General features: G+C 53.0%; 1 protein-coding gene and 1 long non-coding RNA gene across 5 annotated transcripts in view; both read left to right on the top strand.

Annotated features, from left to right (window-relative positions):
- LMO1 (LIM domain only 1) overlaps positions 1-26,200 on the top strand; it is an 88,581-nt gene that overhangs the window by 51,312 nt on the left and 11,069 nt on the right. For 2 of the 4 annotated variants that reach the window (XM_027115464.1, XM_027115465.1), the window contains exon 2: positions 1,562-1,821. The exons of the other annotated variants lie outside the window; for them this stretch is intronic. In XM_027115464.1, coding sequence (XP_026971265.1) covers positions 1,797-1,821 — 25 coding nt within the window. In that variant the 5' untranslated portion in view covers positions 1,562-1,796. The remainder of the gene's footprint in view (positions 1-1,561; positions 1,822-26,200) is intronic. 4 annotated transcript variants of the gene reach the window in all.
- LOC113625039 (uncharacterized) lies at positions 2,394-4,538 on the top strand. The gene is made up of 3 exons (XR_003434547.1): positions 2,394-2,644; positions 3,503-3,578; positions 4,397-4,538. It is a non-coding gene; the product is annotated as an uncharacterized LOC113625039 (long non-coding RNA).

Here is a 26,200-nt window from a genome sequence, read left to right on the forward strand (position 1 = left end):
GAGGAAGCAGCTCATTAGAAGCAGCCTCTCTTCTGTTTTCTTAAAGCTTGACTTTGCTGCCTACGATAGAGGACCATAGACTGCAGCACCACTCCCCCCTCCCCCTCCCCAGTCAAGCACCCTGCACTGGGGCCTCCCAGGGCTTAAGGGGCATGACCTGGCCTCCAAGTCTCCTTTGTACCCACTACGTCCCCTTCCGTTGTCTGGGGTGCCACAGTTCACAAAGCACATTCACATGCATTATCTCCTCTGATCCCCGCAGCAACCTTGGAGATAGCAGAGCAGGTCTCCCACTTCACAAACAGGGAAACTGAGGCCTGGGGAGAGAAAATGACTTGCTAAGGTCCACTGTTGGTAATAGGCAGAGATGGGATGAAGTCTCAACTGGTGGCCCTTTGCCCCTCCAGGGACTCCAGCTTCCTTCTCCTTGCCTGGGTCTAGTCCTCAGAAGAGACTGTGGGGATGAGCCTCTGACACATCTGTGTGGAGAAAAGCCATTAAGATTTTCATGCCATCCTGGAACTCTGTACTGTCAAGGAAATAATGCTCTTGATATTGAAGAGAGGCCTTCCTGGAGTAGGCAGCCTGGGCACCAGACCCAGGGCTCTGGGAGAGAAGCAGGGTTCAGAGGGAGAGGAGATGAACACTGTCTCCCTTCCTGCCTCCTGAGTTACAGAGCAAGAATTGTCAACTCTGCAATAGCAGGAATCTTTGTTTTCACTGCTATATCCCCAGGGCCTTAAAATAGTGCTTGGTGCATAGTATATGCTCAATAAATAGTTGTGGGATGAAAAAAAAACCTTTAAGGCCATGCTGTGCTTGCTCAGAGAGAATTTGAGACAGGATCCCATTCTCTATGGAATCAGGATGCTCTTGGGAGGGGCTTCTGGGGTAAAGGTGGTGCTGTAAGACACACAGTGGGAAAATTTGTGCCCTGCAGAGGGTTAATTTTACCAAACAATCCAGGAAGCACCCAGAAACCTGGGGAAGAGGAAGTAGGAAGGGAGGGCACGAGGTCAGAGAAACATTGCCCCGTGGGAGGGGGGCAAAATCAAGGCTGAGGGGCTGGGAGTGACAGACAGGTGTGGTCCACCAGGCAGTTACTGGGAATGCGGACCCTGGGTCCTGAGCAGAGCCACACGCCGAGTTGGGGCCGACAGGCCTCCAGGCGGCGCTGCGGAGCCGGGCAGACGCGCGTCTCCACTCCCCATTAACCCGGGAGGGAGGGGGGCCTCGGGAAATGTGTGCATTTATTCAGTAGCAGGAGTGCAAACCTCATACGTTGAGGGAGAAAGGCAGCGGGAGACGGCCGCCGAGATTCCCCCATCTCTTTGAATATAATTTTAGATTGAGATTCAGATTAAATCCGAGGGGAAAACACTTTATGAGGCTGAAAGCTGTGTCGTTGCCAGAGCCAGGGTTATGAGCTATCAAATGCAATTACATTAAGACAGATTATACTGGGCAAATTGAGCCATTTAGAAGGTGAGAATCAAAGAAACGGCTCTGATCCTCTCTTCCCGCTTCTCTCTCCCTCTCCTTCTCTCTCTCTAAATTGCAGTTCATAGTTCCTTGCAATTCTGAGGCACAAAAGTAGGTGAGACTGCTTTTGTATCTGCGAAGTGCTTCACTCCTGAATGTAATTCTAGCTGAGTGCAATCTAGGTTAAGAGCCGGGCAAGCGGGTAATTAGAGCCCGCTCGCTGCCCGAGGACCGGCCGCCCCGCCGAAGCGCGCCCGGAGCCGGCGCCCTTCTCCCGGCCGAGCCGAGCTGCGGCTGGACACGGAGCGCCCGAGATGATGGTGCTGGACAAGGAGGACGGTAGGTGGCGGGCGGGGGTCCCGACTCCCCGCACACCCGCGCCCTCCGCCGCGGCGCGCGGGAACACACACGCCAGGACACCGGCGCCCACACACCGGGCTGTGCCGGGCTTGCTGGGCGGGCGGTCCGCAGGGCGCTGGGGCTGGAGCCTGGGGCGGGGGGAGGACCGAGTGGGACTGGCGTGGGGAGATGAGGGAGCCCCGGGCTGCGCGGCCCCGGGGCCGGGACAGGCCGGACCGAACCGCGGGAGGGCGAGCTGTGCGCCGGCCGTGCGATGCTCTGCGGGGCCGCGTGGAGGCTCCGGCTGCCCTCCGATCTCGGCGCAGCAGTGGTTTCACGTAGAGCGTTTTCGTCTTTGCGGCTGCTCCTCTCACCGCAGCCATCAGCCTCGCGCCGCCCGCGTAACCCGAGAGGCGCTGAGCGCCGAGCAAATCAGTGGCTTCGGGAAATCGGACTCCAGAGCTTGCGGCGAGCGGGCGCGCGGAAAGACGGTGGCCGCCGGGTGCCCGGCAGGCGAGGGGAAAGGCCGGCCGGACCCTCGGGGAGACAGCTGCCCGAAAGCTTGGTGAGAAAAAGGGTTGCCTCCAGTGATTCCCACTGTCTCCCAGTGTGGTTCTCACTGTCTCTTGAAATCGGAGGCAGGAGTTTGGCCCAGAGGAAGAAAGTGTCCCGCTCCTGGCCAGTAGCACGAGTGCAGGAGCGGCATGGACGTGCCCTGGTCAAGAGCCTCGCTGCGCCCGAGAGGTCAGAACAGAGGGACCCATGGTGGTCCCACACACCCCAAAGCCTTCCTGACTGGGAGTGCCCTGCAGTAATTGTCCTGGTATGTGCAGGAGAGGTTGGAGAACCCAGTCCCCTTGAGGGTAAAACCAGGAGTGCCCTGTGACCCAAGGGCAGCCCTCAGGGTCAAGAGTGGCCATCCCCTGGCTGTCCCAGGCCCTCCTGCCCTGTAGGGGAGGGTTACCTGGTTTGTTAAGTTTGTTAGTGTTGTCGGGAGGGAGATGTGAATGTAATTGTTAGCATCCACGCCATCACCTGGGTTCTACTGGTAAGGAACTGAGAAGGTGGGTTTTCCGTGAGTCAGCGGAAATCCTCTTAGAGTGACATCTTCTGACCTCCGCTAGTGAGTAGTAGAGGTCTGTGCCCTCTTGCTCTCCAGGTCAGTGGTGTTACTGACGTGGTCACTTGGTGAAAATCTGAAGTTAAGTGACTTAAGGTCACACAGGATGTTCACTTTGCTGCCATCATGTGCTGATGCCCCTAGCCTCCCCTCCCACCTTCTGAGACCTCCAGCAGGGAGGGACATTTAAAATATCTGGCCTGGGGGTGGCCTGTGCGGGAGCTCTGTGGCCCTCAAGGCCATTTCTCAGTGTGAGTGTGGAAAGAGAGGGAGGGGGAACTAAATGCTCTGGCCAAAAGAATCCATTGTCCAGGGTCTGGCTGGGGTGTGACATTCATCTCCTTATGCTTTTCTCTCTTCATGGACCCCTCCCCTGGAGCCCCATGTGGGCCATCAGAGGGCTGGGCTGGTGCAGTTGTGTACAGATTGAAAGAGAGAAGAAGGGGTCTGGGGTCAGGCCAGATAAGGAGGGAGGAGACCCTGATTTAGCTCCTTTCTCCACTAACTCCCTGTGTAATCTCGGACCAGTCATGCCCATCTCTTCACTTTCCCTCTTGGTAGAATGAGGAGCCAGGGCAGAGGGTCCTTCCGTGGTGTTTGGAGGAACTCCCACCCTGGGGAGCATGTGGAAATCAGGGTATGTCTTTAGCAGAGATTGTTTAGCATGCTTGGCTCCCCAGGCCCAAGCCAGAAACCCAGAAGACCCAGGCCCTATACATGGGCGGCCTCAGGCAGGGAGACTGGTCTCCCGCCAATAAGACGACGCCACCACCACCACCTCGGGTCTTGCACTCTGTGCAGGCACCCAGAGTGCCCCGGGCTTTGTGATACTAAAGGTTTCCAGATGAGCCCTGAATGGGAATGGCTCTCTGGAGATCATTTTAGCCCATCTCCTGCCTACACCCTGGGCATATGTATTTTCCCTAGTCTTCACCAGACCTGTGGAGGAGAGCTCACGCTGCCCCACAAGTCCCCCACCCTGTCCAGTCTAAACCATATGGTGCTCTGTACTGTTGCTGCCACTGAGCTCTGGGACACATCACAGCACAAGGAAGAAGGCTGGCTTAGGCCCTGAGGAACCATTTGCTCCTTGTCCTGCTCAGCCTAGAGCTGTCTTCCAAAAGCAACCTTTCTGCTCATAAAATCCACCCTCCACTCCCCACTGGAGTGAGTCTAGCATCTCCTGGTTCCAGGAAACCTTGAAGGTGGTACCTTCAGTTGGGGGGAGGGAGAAAGGCTCTGGATATACTCACCCTCCCCCCACACCTGCTGCCTAAATCCTTCCTTGCACTTACGCCCTCCCAGCAGGTGGCCGTCTGGGCTGGGAGTCAGCACTGGTCCCCAGGGCCCCCAAGGGGTGTGTTCCTCAGGGCTGTGGACTGCACCCTTTGTCTGGCTGCAGCGTGAACTCAGGCTCCTATTAACCACCCCCAATGCCTTTTCTCCACCTGACAGCATCTTGTCGGAAGAGGCCGGGGCTCCTCTGGTTGAAGTCAGGTCCGCCAGCTGCTGAGGACCAAAGCTCTTGCTCTGCTGGGCTGCAGGGCTTTCATGTTGCACTTCTGAAAGATAATAAAATATCAATCGCTTTGCCGTAGCAACGGGTTTAAGAGACTTTCTGAAGTATTGAATCGTCAGAAAATTTTTTTTTTTTTTTTTTTTTTTTTTTTTTTTTGCTTTTAAGCACAGTGCATTATTAATAAAGTAATCCATTAGGTCGAGCAGCGAAGGGCCACCACAGAGAGGAGAGATCTGTTTTGCAAACGGTTAAACTTCAGGTTTTAAGATTAATTGCTTTCATTCGGATGCTTGCTCTTGGCCTAGGCAGCTCCACTTTACTGGAACTCAGGGTCCTGCCTTTCTACATGCCGTCGGGCCTGCCTGTCAGCAACAGAAGCCCAGCTCCAACTTTCGTGGAGAAACAGCCCTTCTTCCCCTGGCACCTGCTCTTGGGCTGGCACCAGGCTGTGGGCTCTCTGGGGAGGTTTGCAGCCCCAGGGGAGCAAGGGGAGTTACAGCCCTGAGTCCTGAGAGTCAAATTAGCCCTCACGCTGTAGGAGAAAAGGCCCTTGAGCAGGGGCAGGCAGCAGAGGGTCTGAGCAGCCCCAAGAACTGTGAGAGCCTTGGGTTGTGAGGGACAGGGGAGGATGCCAAGGGCACCCCCAAGGGGTGTCCCCAGATGCATGCTGCAGAAGGGTAGGTCTGGGTGTAAGCTGCCTCTGCAGAGGCCCAGCAGGAGGGCTGGGGCGACCACAGGAAGCAGCAGGCAGGCTGTGGAACTAAACATCAGACCTAATTCCTAGGGCATTTTTAATAAGTTAAAAACACCTAAAGGTATTGGAGCTGGGCTGAGGAGGACCAGACGGTGCACCTTCAGTTGTTAGCGAATACTGTGAGTGCAGCATCCACAGCTGACTCAGTTGATCCGCGAGGGCAGGCTCTCAGCTGTGCTTGGGTACTGACCAGCGGGACCTCCCAGAATATCCCGTCATGCTCTGGGCCACAGAGGGTACTGGCGGCCTCTCCTGTGGCCAGGACCCCTCCACAGCCCTGGGGGGAAGGCAGGGAGTGGGCCCTGATGCTGTTCCACACTACAGATCCCAGCCCATCAGCAGGACGGCAGAGCCCAGTGGACACTGCTGCCTGCTGAGGGCTGGTAAAGGCCTTGTGAGGTTGGCAGGGTAGGGACCAGGCCTGGCACCCACTGTATGCCTAGAAGAGGAAGGTCTCCATCTGCACCTACCAGGCCAGCCCGGGCTGCAGCCGCCTCCTCACTACAGGGAAGCAAGGCATCACAGAACCTGAGCAGCACGTACAGCCGTGTCCCCTTCCTGCCTCAACTCAGCCAGGCAGGGAGCCTGTGAAGATGGGTCTCCCCAACCCGCTCCCAGAGCCTGGGGTAAAAAAGCAGGTGCTTCTGTCTGTTCCCTGCTCTTCCATTCATCTGCCCACGCAGAGCACTAAGGGTCGGGGGGTGGGGGGAGGACAGGGAAACAACATAAATTGGTCTGTCGTCCAGAATCCATGTCTTGCTAATGTACCCAGATTAACTCAACTGTAAATTGTCTCCTCGGATGGCAGTGTCTTGCTAAAAGTTTCCCATATGATTCATGATTTGGATTGCTTTTAACGGCTATTGGCTAAGCAAGCCGGTGACTGTACAAGGTGATGCAATTGGCATTAGCAAGGGGAGGCACGGGAGCGTGTAATGCAGTCAATACTGCATTAACTACTGATGCCCAATTACAGGGAGTGGGAGAGAGCCTTTTGGGAGCATTAGGACTGGGGGAAGCTGAGATCACTGGCCGCTGCTCGCCTAAAAGCTTCACCCTTTGCGTGCCGGGGCTCAGTGCTGGCCTGGCCACTCACTTGGCCTCTGTGGCCATAGGAACTCTCTCTCTCTCTCTCTCTCTCTCGTCCCACAATGATGCTTTTAGCACATGGAAATGTTCATTTTCCTAGAGCCGGGGCCTGCCTCTCATCCCTCCTGAGAATTGATTTCCTACCCCACTCCAGGTCCCAGAGTCAAATGGGGCGGCTGCCCCACCCACTTCCATTTAAGGAACCACTCAGCAGGCCCTATCTGAGAGTAGGACCAAGGGGAGGTCTATTTCAGTCTCTCCCCCTTGGAACAGATGGACGATTGCCAGCAAGCATTGGCGGCCGACCTTCTGTGGCCGAAGGAGACACAAGGTTTAGCCTCAGTGCAACTGCGCTGCTGGGGCAGGCAAGGCTGCTGGACCTGGGAAGTAGTCCTGGCTGGGCCTTCTGAGCAGAAGACAGAGATCGAGAGGCTGATGGGGGAGTGACCCAAGCCAGGTTGGGGTTCTCAGCAGATGCAGGCCCCCTCCAGAGCTGCATCGACACAGGGCAGAGCTGCCCGCATGTAGCCAGGAGACCAAAGCTGTAGTTGGGGTCCATCTCCAGGGGCCAGAGGGCCTCCCAGGAGCCCCGATCAGACACATTAGGAAGTTTGGAAGGAGTTAGGGGACAAAGTAGAAAAAAGCACCTGGGTACCCCAGTGTGGCAAGTACCATGGGACTGGGACTGGTTTAGCTACTGTAGTGCTAAACTGTGCGGGTCCAGCACATCCACTGTAGTTCTGTGTCCTGTGCCCACCCAATGTTGAGATTGCTTTGCCTCTATGCCTTCTCATCTCTACAGTGAGAATGACCACATCTAACCGGCACGATTGTTATTAGGATTAAATGAGATAATGTCCACGTACACCCTCGATAAACCAGGAAGCCTCGTGCGTGTGTGAAGTGACAGTGCTCTCTACACAGCCACAGTATGATCTGAAATAGTCCTGTGCCCAGTTCAGTGCCTTGCTCACTGCCAGGCACTGGGTCCTAACCTTCCTTCTTCTAGTTTATCCCTAATGGCCATCAGTCGCCACTGTCCAGGAAGCAGGGTAGACTCACTACTCACCACTGTCCAGATTTCCAAGGAGGGTAGCACCATGGGAAGAAGGCTCTAAAATCGCTCTTTGCAAGCCCTTCCATTTATATGGCATGGTTGAGGCTCACAGTGGGCAAGAGAGTTGCCCAGGGTTATGTAGGGAGTTGGAGCCCAGAGCTTCTGCATCTTTCAGGGTTCCATGCCCGGCTTCCGTGCCCTCTGCCTGTACCCAAAACATGATAAGGCTGAATGGTAGAAATCTCCGATGAGGAGAAATGTCAGCTGGACCAAGGCCATGTGTCTGGGCATCCTACTCCCGGCCCTACTGACAGCTCAGGGCTCACGGTTCCGTCCTCAGATGTAGATCCTCCTGGCGGGTGTTGATGGTCGCTAACGTGGCCTGAGCCTTCACGGACTGGAGAAGCCCCAGAGGTGCATGTGGCCTGTAGCCCTTGCTGCCTGCCTGCCCTACCTGGAGTTGAAAGACACTGAGGCACACAGGGCATCCTTCCCCCCTCAGGCTGAACTTTTCGTGGTGCTGCTAGAGTGAGTTTTCCTGGTAGGTCTGTACTCAAGATAGGACTACACCAGGGGAGTCAACTTGCACTGGCTTGCAAGAGCTGATTTTGCACATCTCTTCCCAGCTCTGAGTTCAGTGATATCACATGGGTAGCTTGACATCAGCCATGGTGGAAGTATGAACACCACGGAAACTGGCAAACGCTACAAATCAAAGGTTTTTTCCCCAGAGAATCAGCTGTGAGCTATCTGTCGGCACACCACTGGATTGCATTCATCTGGGACGCTGGACCCAGCTCTTTCTGTTCTGCCACCACCCTTCTCCCATCCCATCTACCTCCTTTCAGAGGACCCAGCCTCTGCTACGCTGGCATTCTGCCTGAGACCTGCTGCCACACTGAGCTGGGCAGGTCTAATATGTCCGCTCTGGTTTTGTGTCCCATGCAGACCTGGCATTTGCCTCTATACCCTTGCTCACGTTGTCCCCTTGCCACATCCTCTCCCCTTTGGTTGGCCTCGTAGGAGCCTACAGACTCCTGTAGGTCAAAGCCTCTTACAGACCATTCCAGGTCCTGCTCAGAGTCACATCCACCCAGGCTAGTAACAAGCTCATCTCTCAGTGGTTGGAGTATGTTTATTTAGTGTTCTGGCTAAGGCAGGAGCCTACAGTGGCTGACGTAACTGGGGGCAAATTAAAAGCAGATGGTAGAGAAGAGTAAGCAGGCTGGTCCAGGTAGCCGAGGCAGATGCCCCAGACTGCAGGCCTACTGGGTCAGATTGGGCCCCTAGCTCTGCCTCCTGCCCCTTCCTAAGTGGGCTTCCTTGAATGGCCTACTGTCTTCAGGTGTAGCCTGCTGGCATGAGTCAGGAGACCTGGCTTCTAGTCCCAGCTGACTGCTGTGTGACTTCAGACAACTTCCTGAGCCTCAGTTTTCCCATCTCTACAATGGGAGCAACACCTAACTGACACCTAATGTCCATGTACACACTTGATAGGCCTGGAAGCCTCATGCCTATGTGAAGTGACAGTGCTCTCTACACAGCTACAGGATGGTCTCTTTGGCTTCGGCCTCTCAGTCTTTACACAACAGTTCTTGTTTCAGTGAACCCTTAGTTAAAAGTGAGCATTGTACTGTGCATGTGTATCAGTTAGTTATTGCTACATAACCAACCACCCCAAAACTCAGAGGCTCAAAACAACAAGCATCTATTTAGCTTTTGAACCTGTGGGTCAGTGATGCAGGCTGGGCTTGGCTAAGCGGTTTTTCGGGTCTCGGCTAGACTCACTCATACCTGGGAGATGGCTGATCAAACTGGATGCTGGGGGTAACGAGACTATGTCCCTCATCATCCAGCAGGCTCTTCCAGATTGTTCTCAGGCTGGAGGCAGGTCCAGGAGAGAGAATGGACGCATGTCTTCTTGAGACCTAGGCTTGGCTCTGGGATGTTGTCATTTTACATTCTGTTGGCCAAAATAAATCACAAGCCCAGCCCAAGTTCAAGGGATGGGGAAACAGATTCTGTCCTTGAAGGAAGGAGGTGAAAAGTCACATTGCAAAGGGAGTGGATAGGGGAAGAGGTAGAGATGTGGTGCTGTGTGCAGGTCTCACAACTCGCAAGTCCAGGGCTGGGCTGGGAACCCAGGCCATCTGCTCTCCTCTGTGCTCTGCCGGCTCCCAGCTCCCCCGTTGTGGCTGGCAGGCTTGCTGTTGGCGCACTTGTTGGGGGCTGACATCAGAGCCCTGGCCCATTCCTCCATGGGCGAGCCTAGAGGGGGACCACGGTGAGGTCAGTCCCCGCTGCCTTCTCTGGCTTTTCCTCTGTCCTGCAAAGCCACCCATCGGTTAGAAGGGGCGTGAAGCTCCGTGGTTCCCAGAGCTGATTGAAACCTGGACATACATGCAGATGCAGCCAGGCGAGAATCAATTCATTGGTTAGCCCCTTGCCTCAAAGCAGGGCAGTAGGTGGGCTGGTGAGAGGCCCATGTACATTCATAAACCAGCTGATTGAAAAGCAATATTTCAGATAAATACAAGCCAGCGATCTATCAGTGGTTGTAATAAAACCCAGGCTTCAGGCTGTGATTTTATTTTGAAATAATAAGAATTGCTTGATTCTTTTTACTTGAGTTACCATGGTAATTCCAGCGTGGAGCAGTGTTATATTGATTTAGAAAGTGGACAGTAATATTTCTTTTGTGTTATTCTGTTTCTAGGCCTTGATTTCTAATTTCCACTTGGAGATTACTTTTATAAATTTCTTAAGTCCTTCCACTTTTTTTCCTCTCTCAGTATAATTTTCCTCTCATACGCCGCTATGTTCTGAGCTTATTGGTTTGCTCTTATTTTAAATTAAACTTGCTGGTTTCAAATATTGAAATGACATCTTTGTGTCTGTACTTCGGTTTAGCAAAATATTACAGTCTGACGCTTTCCGCTTAATAATTTAAGGGAGGCATTCTGTCGGCCCTCACTGGGTGCTGATAACTTATGACTCAACCAACGCAAGCCTTAAACTCCCTGACATTTTAATATTGTGTGGTAGGAGCGGCCACCCCTCTGCTTTGAGTCTCAGTGGAGAAAAATCCATGTGGTACCCCAGAAGGGAGTTTTAATAATTCAACTTTGCTGGTTGGCACAATGACTTGATAGAGAAGGGGAGGGAGGCCGGTTCTTCTCGGGTAAGTGGGAGCAGCTCTGGTCTGGGCTCCGATGGCTCCCACGAGCACCCGCTCCATCCTGTCTTTCCTCTCCCCTGAATCTTTAAAAACTCCAATTCCTGATCCCTTGGTGACAGATTGTCCAGGAAGGATTTGGGGCTGGGGTGGAGGGGCTGCCTGCGGGTGCCGTCATGAATTCTTGAACTCTCTGTTTCTCAGTTTTCCCGTTTGTAAAACAAGTGGAACTGGCTCGGGCTTTGAGTCAGACAGCCTGGGTTCAAATCCCGCCTCGGCCACTGAATAATTCTAGGTAGTAAACTGAATAGTAATTCTTACTGGTAAGATGGGTATGATCACAAACAGCTTTTAGGTCTGTTGAGCCTTCACCCAGCACATCTCTTGTTGGTCTTAGAGATGGTTGGTGCGGTCTCCCTACCCTTCCTAGGGTTTTAAGAGGAGCAAGGGAGAAAGCGGATGTGGGTGTGCTTTGGAACGTTTACTCTGCTCCAGACATGCCTGGGGTTCAGAGCTCTGGCAGGACTGTTCTTTGGAGAGGACCCAGGGTGATGGCTCCGCGAGGAAGTGGGTCAGCTCCACCCACTTTCCTGGTCTGCCCAGTGGAGAGCAGGGAGCCTGCTGTCCTCTGTCCTCTCCTTACAACACTACACAGCAAGGATGGGGATCCAGAAGGAAGCTCACAGCAGCAGGGGTTGTAGGGCAGAGATCTGTCCACAAGCTCTGTCTCTCTGGCCTGAAGAAAGGCCCCTACTGTCCTGTGTGTGTATGCCACTGTGGTGGTGTATTAGTTATCTCTTGCTGTGTAACAAATTATTTCACAATTTAGCAGCTTAAAGCAACACCCATTTTTTAATCTCACAGCATCTGTGGGTCAGGAGTCCAGGTACAGCTCAGCTGGGTCCTCTGCTCGGGGTCTCTCACAGACGATGATCAACGCGCTGGCCGGGGCTGTGGTCTCATCTGAAGGTTCATCCGGGGAAGTGAGCTTTCAAGCTCACTCATGTGGTTGTTGGTGGGATTCTGTTCCTCATGGGCTGCTGGACTGAGGGCCTCCGTTCCTCACTGACGGCTGATCAGAGGCCACCCTCGGTTCCATACCTCGTGGGCTTCCCCATTAGGACAGCTTGCTTCCTAAAGCCATCAAGAGAGAGTGTCTGCTAGCAAGCAGGAAGTCACAGTCTTTTATAAGATGTGACACATGTAATCACAGATGTGACATTCCATCAGTTTTGCTGTATTTTCTTCCTTGGGAGCAAGTCTCTAGGCCCAGCTCATACTCAAGGAAGTGTTGGGTGGGGGGCTACACAGGGTATGAAGACCCTGTGTAACAGAGGATCATTAGGGCCATTTTAGGAACTGGCCTACCGTGAGAGGTCAGCCTCTGGAACAGCATCTTACTCCCCAAGGTGCCCAAGATATCGAGAGGCCTGGTACCTCTGTTTCCTATATCACCTCACCCCAGGGAAGGCCACAGATGTCTCAAAGCCTTTCGTTTCATCTTCACAGCACCTTTGGGAGGCTGGAGATCAAACACTAGCCCCATTTTGCAGAGGAGGAGGATATGCCCAGAGAGGGCAAGCTTGCAAAGCGGCCATCCATGACTCCAGGGCCTCTCTTCTGACTCAGAGGAGGTGAGGGTGCTTCCTTCCTGAGCCAGCCTGCCCACAGCTGTTGGACTGGGGGCCTCAACCCCTCGCTGGCTGTTGCCGGGCCGGGTGGAGACGGCGTCTTTGAGGTGGCCTGGGCAGAGGCCACGTCAGCAGTTCCTCACATGGGAACAGGGCTGAAGGAGGCTCTCCTTTGGGCTGGGACCAGAGCTCGTGCATCCTCAGCCTGGCTCTGCCACCAGCCCACGTTCCTTGGGAATGTCCCAGCACGTCCCCGGGCAGGCCTCCTTTCCTCTCTGGGTTTACGTTTTCCCACTGATGTTTCAAGGGCCGCTGGCCGCTTGATGCCTCGTGGTACCGTGCATGGAGGCATGACCACGGGTGGGGAACGGGTGGGGTGAGGCCAAGGCCAGGAGAACGAACCCACCCCTTTGACGTTTCTGTGTCTTTCTTTGGTCTCCTGGGGTCAGGAGGAGTAGAGATCCCAGGTGAGAGCATTTGTGGCCTCCAGCCCTCTATACTTGATCTTGCCATATTTGAATCCAGGTGGGCGGCCCCATCCCTGGCTGCTGCCAGGCAGAGCCTCAACTAGGAGGCAGAGGGGACCCTCGGGGTAGGCCCAAAGCCTGGAGGCCAGTGAACGAGTCACAGCCTCAGACCTGAGAGGACCCTGGTCAATGATCTCCTTTTATCAATGGGTGGGGGGTGGGGGGACGGAGACACCAAGAAGCATCTATTTCCTCTCTCAGCCGACGTTGAGATACTCAGCTGAAATCTCAGCTGAGATACTTTCTGAGTAGAAAAGCCTGGGGCCCAGCAGAGGCTGCATCCAACCTGGGATGGGACATCAGGGCTGAACCCCATCTCTTTGCCTGTCAGTCAGAGGCTGTCTCCTGCAGGTGGCTGCTCTCACCCCAGCCAGAAGCTGTTTCCCGACCGCCAGGCATCTTGGCAGGGGCTAGGGCTCCGGAGGAGCAGAGGGCAGTGGGCAGGGCTACCTCGGGCACCAGGTCCTGACCCGGTACTCAGCCCAAGTGCAGAGTGTGGTGTTTTGACCTGCCTTTTTGCCCCGAGGATGTGTTCACGCTACTCTTTGATCCTCAGAATGCTTTATCAGAGCGGTGCTAAAACACGCCTTATATAACGAAAATAACATCTCCCTAGTATTGCTGAAAATGCAAAGGAACAAAATGATCCAGGGAAAAACGGAAGTTGGTTGAAATCATGAACGCAGAGCAAAACTGGCAGCAGCTAAGACTGCACCTGGCAAAATGTGTTATTGACTAAAAATTGACAGAGGAATCAAATCTTCCTGATAAAATTTATCTGCCGGAGTTGGCTCAGGAAATATTTTCTGGTAGAAATAATTACTACAAAAGAAGTCTCGGCAACAGTGGAAGTTCTCATTTGTCAGATTTGATTTGAGCCCAAAGTTGATCATAAACCAAATAGTCACTTGAAAATAATTTATCCCAATGAAAATAATTTCAATAAAATGAAAATGGAGAAAGAGGAAGAAATGGTTTAACTCTAGTGAATAGAAAGTTGATCAAGGCATTGAACTGACTTAATGAAGCTCCCTAAGAACTACTTTCTTGATCAAAAATCATCAATGTTGATACAATTCTTATTAACATATAGGTGTTAGGGGCTAGCCCTTAGTAGATGTTTAGTAAATATTTGTTGAGTGACCTGTGAGTGAATGAGTTAACAGGTGAAGGAGGGTGGGAGGAGAGCAGAGAGAATCATAAGAGTTCCTTTAACCCAGAGAGAGGGCACATTTCCATTTTATTAAAATCATTTGGGCTGCTCTGGAATGTTTTTCGACACCACCAAGCTATTCTCCAATTCTCAATGGTCACCTACTGTGTGTCCTACAAGTTTAACTCAGTTCTGACACTGTCTACCTAGAGATGACAGGTTAAGGGCTCAGTCCCACCAGACTGCTTCCACTTCAGAGGCCATTCGCAAGTCCAGGTTGTCACCTGTACTTCTGACCAACACACGGTAAATCGGGGTTCACCCCCTCCTCAGGTGAGATAGTTTCCTAGAATGGCTCACAAAGCTCAGGGAAACATTGCCTTACTTTTACCAGTTTACTCTAAGGAAATGATAAAGGATAGAGATGAACAGGTAGAGGAAGAGGTACCTAGGGTGAGGTCTGGAAGGGTCCCGAGCACGGCAGCAGCGTCTGTCCCTGTGGAGTTGGGGTACATGTGGACATGTTCACCAACCCAGACCTTATCAGATCTTGTATAGAACTTCTTCACTGGCCACTCCCCAGCCTTTCCTGGAAGTGAGCAGGTGAGGCAAAAAGTTCTAACCCTCTAATCATTTGGTCTTTCTGGTGACCAGCCCCATCCTGAGGCTACCTAGGGCCCTCACCCTAAGTCACCTCATTAGCATAAACTCAGAGGTGCTCAAAAGGGACTCCTTACGAATAACAAAAGATACTCCTATCACTCAGAAAATTCCGAGGATTTTAGGAGCTCTGTGCCAAGGAACCTGGAACAAAGACCAAATATATTATTATACTCCATCTACTCTGTGGAGAATAATTGGAGGGGATAAAACTAGGGGCAGAAAATAAAAATAAAAAACAGCCATGATGTAGAAGGGAAGTGTTCTTCCTTTGGAGCTTTATAGTGTGACCACTGTAGTGTGACCTCCAGCCTCAGACTGCCCCCCCGCACCTTCCTTCCAGCAGTTTCCTTCCTTCCAAGCTTGCAGTCTGGGCCTGGGGCAGCGGTGGGGGGATGCAGATGGTGGTCCAGATGGTCAGAGAGGAGGCAGTTGAAGTCCGGGGAAGAAATGGTGGAGGGCATGACTGGAGCTGTGGCCTTGGGAATGTGGCGGGCTCCTCTGAGGTCTCCTGGTGGACAAGATCTTGGCTAGAGAGTCTCAGCTACCAGCAGCAGGGCCTGAGTTTCTGGAGTTGAGCCCCAGGGAAGGCGGACTCTGACTGCAAGCCTGTCCTCACCCACTCTTGTCCCGGAGGCCCCTGCTGGCCCTGCCCAGTTTTGGCCGGAGGCTTCCGTGGCCCCTACACGTCCTCTTCTCTGGCTGCCCTGCGACTGGACCAAGATCCTGGCTTTCCAGACTCCAAAGGAGTGAGCCAAAGCCTGTAGGCCTGAGGCAGGCGGGAGCACACCGGGGCAGGGAAACGGCAAGTCCAGACCTGCCCAGCTACCCACTTCCGAACTCCTGTGATCTCATGTGATCTGTCTGTGAAATGTTTCGTGGCCTTCCCAGCTCCGGGCCGGTTTCCTTTCTCAGACTGGCTTCCACGAAAGCTCCTGATTCTGGGAAAGAGCTAAGTCTCTCTACCCTTATCTGTGTCTAATACAGTCCTCCCCCTGATTATATATGTGAGTAGGACTGGCCAGAGAAGAGCGGAACCTGTGTCTAAGAGCACTTCCGCGGGGAGCTCAGTCTAAGGCCCTGCCTCTGCAGTGAACTGTCCCTCGGGGCATCTTTGTACAGCACTGCTCCTGCCTGGCTGCCCAGGGCCTAGGGAGCCACCCAGCCCATTCCACACTGGCCACACTCTTCTCCCCACGGCCCACATTCCCAGGTGCTCTGCCTTCCCTTCCAGGGTGAAGGCTTTGGATTCTTTCCCTCAAGAAGAGAGAAACCCCAATAGCGTCCGTCCAGACCCCAGATTCACGGGCGGCTGGGTGCACCCTGCCACAGCGTAGGCCTGACTCCCTCTGCCGGCCACATGCTTCATCTTGAGTCACCCTCTCAGATTAGCCACAATGGGTGCTGCCCTAGCCTGGGCCCTGAACTCTCTCCCTCCAGCAGTTTTCATTTGACCCAAAGGCAGCCCTGTTGCCTTCCTTCCTGGCCTATGTGGCCTGGTTCTGAGCTTGCACACCCTGTCTTGGGCGGGGCTCTCAGGCCCTGGGAGAGGATAGCACTCTTTACTGAACCTCGGCTGGGGGCCTGGAGGACCTCACTCTGACCCTATTCATACTGCATGTACCGTAACTTGTGGTACCCAATGTAGGACAAGCTTGGGGTCTAAAACAGGGACCCTCCCCAAGAGTGTGCCCAGTTTGCAGGTGGGGCATAGGCCTCGGAGGATGCAGAAATTTCAACAGAGATCTAGGAAGACAAAACACGAGTGTAGTAGTGGAAGCGAATGGGTCAGAGAAGAGTGATGGATCCAGTAGGGTCTGAGTTGCCTAGGAACAGGGCTGGAAGAGTGGGCACAGTCAGATTTCTGGATGGGAGGGACTGGGGAGGGAAGCAAGGGGGTGCTCTGGAGCCCTTCCCTATGAAGTAGCTGGGGTGAGGTAGGGTGACCAGGGCCCGGCCTCTTTGAGGGCTGGCTGCTGGACCTCCCAGGACCCCTCTCCTGACCCCAGGACTTAATTTTTTATGAACTGGTTTCTCCTGTTCTCAAAGGAATATTTGTTTTGTTGTTTGTTTGTTTTGCCTTTCTTTATAACAACTTTATTGAAAATAATTTGCATGCCACCAAATTAACCTTCTAAAAATGTGCATTTCAGTGGTTTTTAGTATATTTAGAGTTGTGTGACCATCACCATTATCTAATTCAAGAACATTTTCATCACCCTAAAAAGAGACTCCATATTCATTAGCAGTCACTCCCCATTCCCCTCCTCCCTGGCAACCACTAATTTACTTTCTGTCTCTCTGGATATGTCGTATAAATGGAATCATACAAGATGTGGTCTTTGTGGCTGACTTTTTCCCTAGTACAATGTTTCCAAGGTTCACCCATGTCGTAGCGTGTCTCAGTACTTCATTTCTTTTCATTTCCCAATAATAGTCCATTATATGTGTATACTACATTTTATTCATTCATCAGTTTATGGGCATTTGAGTTGTTTCTCCTTTTTAGCTATTGTGAATAATGCTGCTGTGAACATTCATATACAAGTTTTTGTGTGGACATGTGTTTTCATTTTTCTTGGGTATATATTTAGGAGTGGAATTGCTGAGTCATATGGTAATTCTATGTTTAGGGATATTTGTTTTTCACTTTAAATAAACAGTACAAGAGTGTTTAGGAGAGACACCATCCTTGGCTGTCTGAGCTTTGGGAAAGGAGGTTGCCTGCAGCCTGGTCCCCCGGGCTCCTAGGGGTCAGTGGAACCTTGGGTAAGTCCTTTCCCCTGCTGGCTTCAGTTTTCTGATCAGTGAAATGGGATTCTTAGGGATCCCTGCTCGCCTCAAGGGCTTTTGTTAGTAATTACTACTTACATAGCGTGTCGAGGATGGCAAAGCCCTCCCCTTGTTTTAGCTGCTTTGCTTCTTTGGCCCCACAACTTGGGTATTATTACTCGAGTTTTGCTGATGGGGAAGCTGAAGCTCAGAGAGGCTAAAGAACTTGACTGAGTTTACATTGTGGGTTAATGGCAGAACCTGAACTTGAACCCAGACTCATCAGAGTTCAGGTCCCTGGCCTGAACTCCTGTCTCACCTGTGTCTCTGGGCAAAGCAGGGCATTATGCAAGGGAGATCCCTGTCTGAGCAACCATCACATTCTATTCTCCATCCTGGGTGCTGGGAAGTCAGGGCCCAGACGTGGCGAGGTGTGGGCTCTGAGGCAGAATGGTGCTCTAGGAATCAGGACTTTGCAAAAGTCCCCTTTTGCCTGTGTGATTTTGGATAAATTGCTCCACCTCTCTGAGCCTCAATTTCCCCCCATCCACAAAATTGAAACTGTAATTATTACTCAAAGCACTGGAAGGGGAACATGGTAAGATGTTGTATAGGAAATGCTAAGCACGATGCCGGGCAGGGAGAAGGTGTTAGGTTATAGAACACCCGAGGAGGGCTGGAAGAGGGTGCAGAGTGCCGCGGGACCTTTGAGGAGAAGCGGCTGGATTCTGGGCTGGTCAGAGCCGGTGTTAGGGAGGGAAGGTGAGAGAAAGTGGGCTGTGCCAGTGTTCTCCAGCCCGGGGCTGCCAGAAACCAGGAGGGGTTTCCAGGGGTCTCACAAAAACCTCCCGTCTCCAGGAGAGTTTGTAGACAGGCCCTGCGGATACCAGCAGTCCTCACCCCCAGCCTAGCCCACAGCTGCCTGAGAGGGGGGCTTGCCTGACTGCCTAAGTTAACCCAAATGGTAAGAAAACACTTTAAATTTATTGTGACATTTGGATTTAATTAAAAAGTACACACTTAGGGAAGTAGAACATAATGGGGAGAGAGGCAGGGTGGCTTTTCCCCTCCTTTCTTCCCCAAACTAATTAGCGTTGTATTTTAAATTGTTTATGTGCCGCTAATCATCGTAATAAATCATTTATACTGAAAAAGACACAGTTGGCTGTGCCCGCCACGCAGGTTCCGCTCTCCGGGCTCTATCGCGAACAAATTGATCTGGAAGTGAATTTATTAACCACTGGGGAAGAAATCATTAGTGCTTCCTCTAAACATTCCCCAGGTACGCTTTATTGCCGCAGTTTACGCTGTAACTAAAAGAGCATTACCCAGGCCCATGTTGTAATTTCCTTACAGAGCTGGCAGCCCACTCCCAAGCCAGGGGGTGGGAGGGGTTCAAGAGTCCCTGCCTCCTCGCCCATAAGTGGTCTGGTGACCCCAGCTCTTTCCCAGGGCTGCTCATTCCAGAAGCGGCCCCTTGAGGTCTCTGCAGGCCCAAGGCCTTGGCTACCTTCCTGGTGCCTCTCAGAGGAAGAGTGGTTCACAGTCGATCGTGTTTCTGTCTCGGGCGTGTGGCTTACAGTTGGGGGTTTAGCCTCGGGTCTGGAGAACTGAGGGGCAGGGGCTGGGAGTCATTGAGGTCCTACAGGCTTGTTGTGGACCAGCTTCCCCACCCGGAGGTGGGAAGGCGTCAGCGGTAGGCTGATCGTGCGCTTAGGGGAACCAGCGTGGCTGAGCAGGAACCCTGGCAGGAACAGCGGCTGCTGGGAGCATCCTCTACCTGCAGGCGCCCCAGGGCCCTCCTCCTGCGGGCCCTGGGCCCTCCTCCTAGGTTTGGCTGGAGCAGTCTGTTCTGCTCAGCTTCCCGCTGAGGCCCGCTGCCCCGTGTGTCCCCAGCCACCTCACGGGGCAGGGCCAGGATGGTGCTGCGTATGCCATACATGGTCTGACAGATGACAGGCAGCATGTCAGCTCCCTGGCTACAGATACCCTGCCTCAGGTCGTGCAGCCTGTGGCCACAGCAGCCTTCCCAGCAGCCTGGCTACCCTGTGATTGCTTTCTCTCCCTTGGCACTGGGGGCTTCAGACCACTCTCACTTCCCAGGGCCTGCACTCCAAGACCCTCCCAGCAGGCTTTCTCCCACCAGGTTTCTCGAAGGGAAATTCACTTCTGAACCAATACCTTCTCCCTAGGAGCCCATGGCTGCTCTGGGATACAAATCCCTGCCTGTCTGACTCCAAAGCTCATGTTCTTAACAGCTTCATCCACTGGGGGCCCATGAGCCTCCTCAGCCAGGTTGGGGGTGCATGGGGATCTAGCTCACGTGGGCCTTGCCTTCGGCTCTTTTCATCTGGGTCTGCAAAGCAAGGGGGAGCAGCCCCCGAGGCCTCAACAGGAAGCCCCAGGACGGCACCTCAGGCAAGTACCCCAAGGTCGTGCTGGGTCCACAAGAGCCAGAGGCGCTCCTGTCCCTGCGGCTCCCGGGGTCTTTCTCCCAGCTCCCTCATCCTCCCCTCCCTCATGCAGCCCAGTGGCTAGCAGATGGGCCCTGGCTGCTTTGAGAAGCAGGCAGGACCCAGCAGCTGGCTAGACCAAGCCTGCCTGGAGGGTCCCCTCCTTGTGTCTAGAGAACACATTTAAAAGTTTGAATTCAAAATTGATTTTGAAGGGCCCTAATCTCCGATCCCCTGGCGCTCATGGTGTGTCTGCAGCTCCTGCCAGACTCTCGTTTTCTGGTTCAGCGCATTGGTGCTCGCGTCTCTGTTGCTGTGAAATTGAGACTCGTCTGAGAGTCGGTGCCCTCCTCCTCTGTGGAGACGGCAGGCCCCTTGGGAGCCATGTTTCATTAGATGGGTGACGTGGGCTTTCCGGGTGCCCAGGGAGCAGTTGAGTTGCTGTCTGGGGAATGCAGCTTCCAGACGCTTCCTGCTAGTTCCCATAGCTGTGCAGGTCCAAGCAGCATCCTGCCTAGGGCTCTGGGGGCTAGCTCCAGCAGCCCAGGATGGGATGGGGCTTGGAGGAGGCTACAGATAGAGAAAGACTTGGGACCTGGCGATTTTCTGTAGCAAACTTCAGGGGCTTTTTCCTCCTACTGGTCCTCAGAGGCTCAGACTAGGCGGGGAGTGGGTTACATCGTTAAGCCAGAAGGACCCTCAAGTGGAGAGTGGCAGGGGCTAGGTCTGTGCCAGGGAGGAGCGGTGCCCTGGCCACAGGTACAAAGGGAAAGACTGAACTGCCAAGGTTACACAGATGCCTGAGCTCCAGGACTCCGCTGCAACCCGAGAGTTGGGATGTAGTATTTACGCATGACGAGAGGCACTGAGGGGGGCTTCCTTCCTCATGGGTCTGCAGGGCTGAAGGACAGGATTCCTGCCCCTTTATCTAAGGAGTAGAGGGTTTATATTTGCACAGGAGCAGTCATTTCTCAGCTGGAGCCCTGGGGTGGGCCTATTCAAATTCCAGATAGTGGCAGGCGGGACCTAGGCACTGCCACAGTTGAATCTGCCTTTGTTTCTTAGAGCTGCATGACTACAGGTGTGTGGCACGGGGCAGCACCGAGCCAGATTAAGGGTCGCATCTCTGGGGAGCCTGCCTATCTGCGTCAGCCCACTCTGCCCAGCAGACTCTTGCCAGTAATATCTGGATGGATTCCGTTCAGTCTCTTCATTCATTAACTGAACTGATTAAAAAACTGGTTAAAAAGTGACCGCTATGGGGTTCAGCCCTGGGGACACAGTGGCGAACAAGACAGAGCCCCCAAAATAGGCCTTCATGGGGCTTACATTCTTATAATAAAATTCTTAAACATTTTCTTAGGTAAAATCACAAAAAAGTAAAACAGTTACAGATTGTGGTAAAAAACTGAGAAGGAAATGACCAGGGAGTCGTTTAAATAAGGAAATAAAGAGATCAAGGCTGGCCTCTCTGAGATGGTATTTAAGCTGAAGCCCCCAAATGAGAAGGAGCCAGGCACATGAAGAGACAAGGAAGGGTGTTCTGGGAAGAGGGGAACAGCAGGTGCAAAGGCCCTGAGGCAGAAGGGAGGTCTGGAGTGTGGCTGAAGCACATTGCGGGTGGAGGGGCAGAGGCCAGACCACATAAGGATACCCTGGGCTTCATGAAGAGTGTGGATGGTATTCCCAGCCCACTGGAAGATAAGGAAGGGTTTCAAGCTGAGCAGTGACCTGACCTACTTTGTTTTGAAAGATTTCTCCAGCTGCTGTTTGAAGCTGGATTGTAGATCCTAAACAAGGAGCTGGTGGGGTGCTTAGCTGATAGTGCAGTGAGAGATAGTGGTGGCTCTGGAAATGGAGAGAAGCAGGTGGCACGGGGTGGGGACCAAGCAGGGAAGAGGGGATGAGGATGATGGAAGATCTGAAGATGACTCTGAGTTTCTGGCCTGAGCAGCCGGGTGGATGATGGTGTCAGGACTGTGAGGGGAAGCCTGGGTAAGGGTACAGGTTTCGGGGGAGGAGATCTAGAGGCCTATTTTGGATCTGTTGCTTTCTAGATGTGTCTGGGGCTTTACAGAGACAACCTGAGGATGAGAAGAGAAGGCCTACACCCGTGCCGGAGGAGCACACGTCGCAGATAACTATGCACTTAACGTAGGCATCATTCCCTGTGACAAACTCCAAAGAGCACATGCAGCTTCTGATGTTTCAAAGCGCCCCTCAGATTCTGTTTGCAGCTGCTCCCATGTCTCTCGGTACATTGTCCAGGTCCCCTTCAAGTTATCGACTGGGTCCCCTAAAGCCGTTGCCCAACAGCAGGCTGTGCTGGGTTCGGCTTCCCTCAGCAAGGAAGACCCGTGAAGTACGTGTGGAAACTCCTCAGCCCCTCCATCTCTCCACACTGGAAGGTCCCCGTGGGCTTAGGCATCTGGACCCACCATTCCTCAGGATGTTTGTCTCTGCTAGAACCTGCTGCAGAAATGCCTGCTGCTTCGGACTGCTGCATAGGAAATGGGTCCTCTGGGGGGATACTGGGGACCAGAGGCCCATCCTTCCCTGATTTGTCCCTGTAAGGTGTGTTTCAGAGCTGCCTTCTTTTGGCAGGGCCCAGTTTGGGTCCAAGAAGAAGTTCACTTACCCCATTGCTTAGGGAAAAAAATGACACGATGCTGCCTCTAGAGAGAGCAGGAAGGGGATGGGGCATTTCCTGGCCAGCGGCCTGGGTCCAAAGCCCTGCTTGGCCACTCACAGGATGCCCCTGGGCCGGTTGTGTGATTTCCCTGACCTCAGGGTCATGGTGAGAGAGAGCATTAGCGAGTATAAAGCATTTGGCCCGTAGTAGGCATTCGGTGTGAGGTGTCGTCATGTGATCAAACGCCGCAGTTGTCTGGGGATGGGACTGGACAGTGCTTTCCGTCGGCCTCTACTGTGGTGATCTGCGGAGACCAGGAGGAACTTGGCACTTCAGAGACCGCAAGCGTTTGCTGGACCCCCTTTCAATTTCTTACCTCCAGCTCCCCCCACACCCTCCCCCTCCCCTCATTCACACAGAGCCCCTGGCCGTTGACTGAGGCTCCCCGACTCCTGTGGCTCTGGGTCTGGAGCCATCAGCTCTCCCCTCACAGCCCAGCTCTCCCCAGTGAGGCTTCTTCATCTCTGTCAAGGCTGCGATGCAAACATCTCTGCTCTGCCTCTGCATGGCCTTCCTGCTCCCCTCCCAGCCCCTGTGCTGTCTTTGTCCTTAGATTCTGGTCTGTGTCCCCTTTTCTGGCCCTGCCAGAAGCCCTTTCAAGATCCCACAGCAGCAGTAGCTTCTGAAGGAACAACAGGTGAGAAGCAGTAGCCTGTGACCCACCAGAGCCTGGAGACAGTGCACTGCCTGTCATTCCTCCTGGTCTTAGTCCGGGCCCTGCTCTAAGCTTGCCCCCCTGAGTGCCGCCCTAGCATCACCTGTGTCCAGGCTGTACGGATGCTGCCCCAGCAAACCTTCTTCACCTGGGCTGTTCAGGGAGGTCACGGGGTGTGTTCTGGGTGAGAAACGGAACTCTGGATTCTGGCAGGCCAGGGCTCCAATCCTCCCCCTGCCACCTGTCAGCTGTGTGACCTCGGGTAATGGCCTGAACCTCTCTGGGCCTCTGCCGAGTGCGGTAATCATTTAGTGCCTCAGGGTTAAAATGAGGATTCACTGAGACAACAGATGTAGTGAACAGCGGGTAAATGGTGGGTTTTATGAAGAGGCATATAAAGTCTTGACGGAGACTGAGGGTCTCCTTCTTAGGTTTTTGGTGTTGCTGAGGTATCATATATATGCAGTAAAAGGCACAAGTCTCAAATGTTCAGTTCAGTGACGTTTTCTGTTACGTATGCACCCATTTAAACACCACCCAGATCAAGATAAAGGACATATCCAGGACCTCAGCAGGCTTCCCCACACCTCCTGCCAGGTGATGATACACCCCATTATTCTGACGTTGATCACCATGTTTCCATTTTCTGTTTGGGAATTACATATAAGTAGAATGATACAGTATCTACCTTTCTGTGTCTGGCTTCTCTTGTTCCGCATTATACTGTCTGATTAATGCACATTGTGGTGTGTACTGGCGATTCATCCTTTATCATTGCTGTGTACTATTCTATTGCATGACCATAGCATAGTTTATTATCCACTTTACTGTTGATGGACATCTGTGTCGTTTTCAGTTTGGGGCTATTATGAAGAAAACTGCTACAAACATCGTCGTACATCTCTTTTGGTGGATGTAAGCTCTCATTTCTGTTGGGCGCGTACCTAGGAAGAGAATTGGGGGGGTCATCAGATGTGCATAAATTTTCTTAGTTGATCGTTTTTAAGCTACTGTGTCCAACATCGTTATAAGTATTTCATATCCATTATCTAATTCAGTCCTCCAAATAATCCTTTAAAGTAGTCTGTTCTCAGTTAGCAGGTGAGTATATTGAGGCAGAGCTGGGGAGTGATGGAGTCAGAATTCCAGCTGAGGCCATCTTGTCTGCAGGGACCACCGTCAGTGTGTACCCGCCTGCCTCTTCTCTCGGAGCCCCTTGAGGGGCACTGCTAGAGTCAAAGGGGCCCGTCCCCCCGCCGTGCTGACCGCCATCCCGGGAGCCAAGCCCCCGAACCCCTAGGGGAGTTGGAGGCCACAGGAACCCCACTTCCCTCCCTCATCAAATCCAATGAGCAGCTACCAGCGAGGGGCTGTGCACAGAGGCGGTAATGAGCGTGCTCTAGGTGGCTGTAGCCGTGTGCTTCAACAGTTGTTCTCGTTGGCTTTTGATTCCAAATGAGTAGGAAATGCTATTAGTTCAGGCCTCGCCTGGTACGTGGCAAGGCCCTGGGATAGGAGTGCAGTGAGACGAGAAATTGTGGAGATAAAACTGGTGTGAAATGGAGGCCTTCGCACGAGGCTGGATGTGTCCGTGCGAAATGAAGTTACTTCTGAGAAAACGAGATTTAAAGAGATTCTGCAAAATTAGATTACACTTTCAAATTTCCTTATTAAACAGGATTGACGCCGAGGAGGGGCCGCTGGCTGGCTCTGTTTGGGATCCTACTCTGCAGTTCCAGGCCCGGGTGTGGGCCCCCCGCTGGGTACAAGCACCTTGCAGGTGGCAGGGACCCAGACCCTACCCCTCCAGCAGCTGACATGGGTGTGACGATTGTGGGACTCATCACTTCTGGATAATTTCCCCTGCTTTGCCTGGGTCCACGTGGGCGAAACCTCAGGGCTTGCGCTCCTCCATTTCCTGGGGCAAGTGGAATTAAAAACAGAGCACCAGTCTTCTCATTCGTGGGTTTTGTTCAAATCAGAGCTTGATTTATAGCTACGATCCACTTTTTGGAAGGGTAGTTTTTTAAAAGGCCGTAAGTGTGCATGTGACGGCTCAGGCGTATGTGTGTGTATTTTTACGTGACACCCACGCATGCGTGTCCTTGGATGCAGGGGTGTGTCTTTTCATGCAACTTACTGAGCACCTACCGTATGCTGGCGCTGTGCTGGAGCCTGGAATAAAGCTGTTCTGGGGAGAATAAGCAGACGCAGTCCCGCCTCTCATGGACCTTGTATGCATGTGTGTGATGACACGTATGTGTGAAAGTGTGTGTGCAGCTGTGTATGTTTGCATGTGTGACCTACATGTGCATACCTTCTGTGTCTCCTAATCTCTGTGATGTCTTCCTCCCCGGTCTACTAGCATCTCAAGGTAAGCAGCGCACCACCTGGCATCAGAGCAGTTTAGTCCAGTACTCGGACCCTGAAGACAAGCTGCCAGGGTTCAAATCCCAGCTCTGTCTCATTCTGTGTGACCCATGACAAGTCACAACCTTTCTTGTGCCTTAGTTTTCCCATTGTTAAAATGGGAATAGGGGGACTTCCCTGGCAGTCCAGTGGTTAAGGCTCTGAGCTTCCACTGCAGGGGTCACAGGTTCGATCCCTGATCAGGGAAATAAGATCCCACATGCTGCGGGGCGCAGCCAAAAAAAAAAAAAATGGGAATAGGTTTCATCTGGAAGGGTATTTGCTGGTTTCTGTGATGAAAGAGGTGCATTTAATGCAAGGTCTTATCCTACATACGCCTGAGGACATCCTTAGAAGTACAAGCTAGAATCATTCCCACTGTGCAGCTGGGGAGACAGACAGGCCTTGAGAGCCACAGTGATTTATCCAGGATCAAGAACAGGGCTCCACACAGGAGGCCGGACAGGAGCTGATCCATGGAGCCCCTGCTCTATCTGCCTGCAGGAGTGCAGGTGCCCCACACCAGCAGCGGAGCCTAGGACAGGCTCAGGGGGGAAAACGTGTCAACAGTAGACAGGAATGGGGCCTGCGTGGTACCCGTCTCATAAAGCAGTTGTGAGCTGAGCACTGCTCAGTGTTCAGTCAGTGATATCTCCCTGCAGAATGCCCTTAGCCCCCAGAAGAGTCCAGCCCAGGCTCCCTGCCTGTCCCCC

The sequence above is a fragment of the Aethalodelphis obliquidens genome, unplaced genomic scaffold, assembly GCF_003676395.1.
Source record: "Aethalodelphis obliquidens isolate GAN/ISIS:26980383/991018 unplaced genomic scaffold, ASM367639v1 scaffold14, whole genome shotgun sequence".
NCBI classification, from domain to species: Eukaryota; Metazoa; Chordata; class Mammalia; order Artiodactyla; family Delphinidae; genus Aethalodelphis; species Aethalodelphis obliquidens.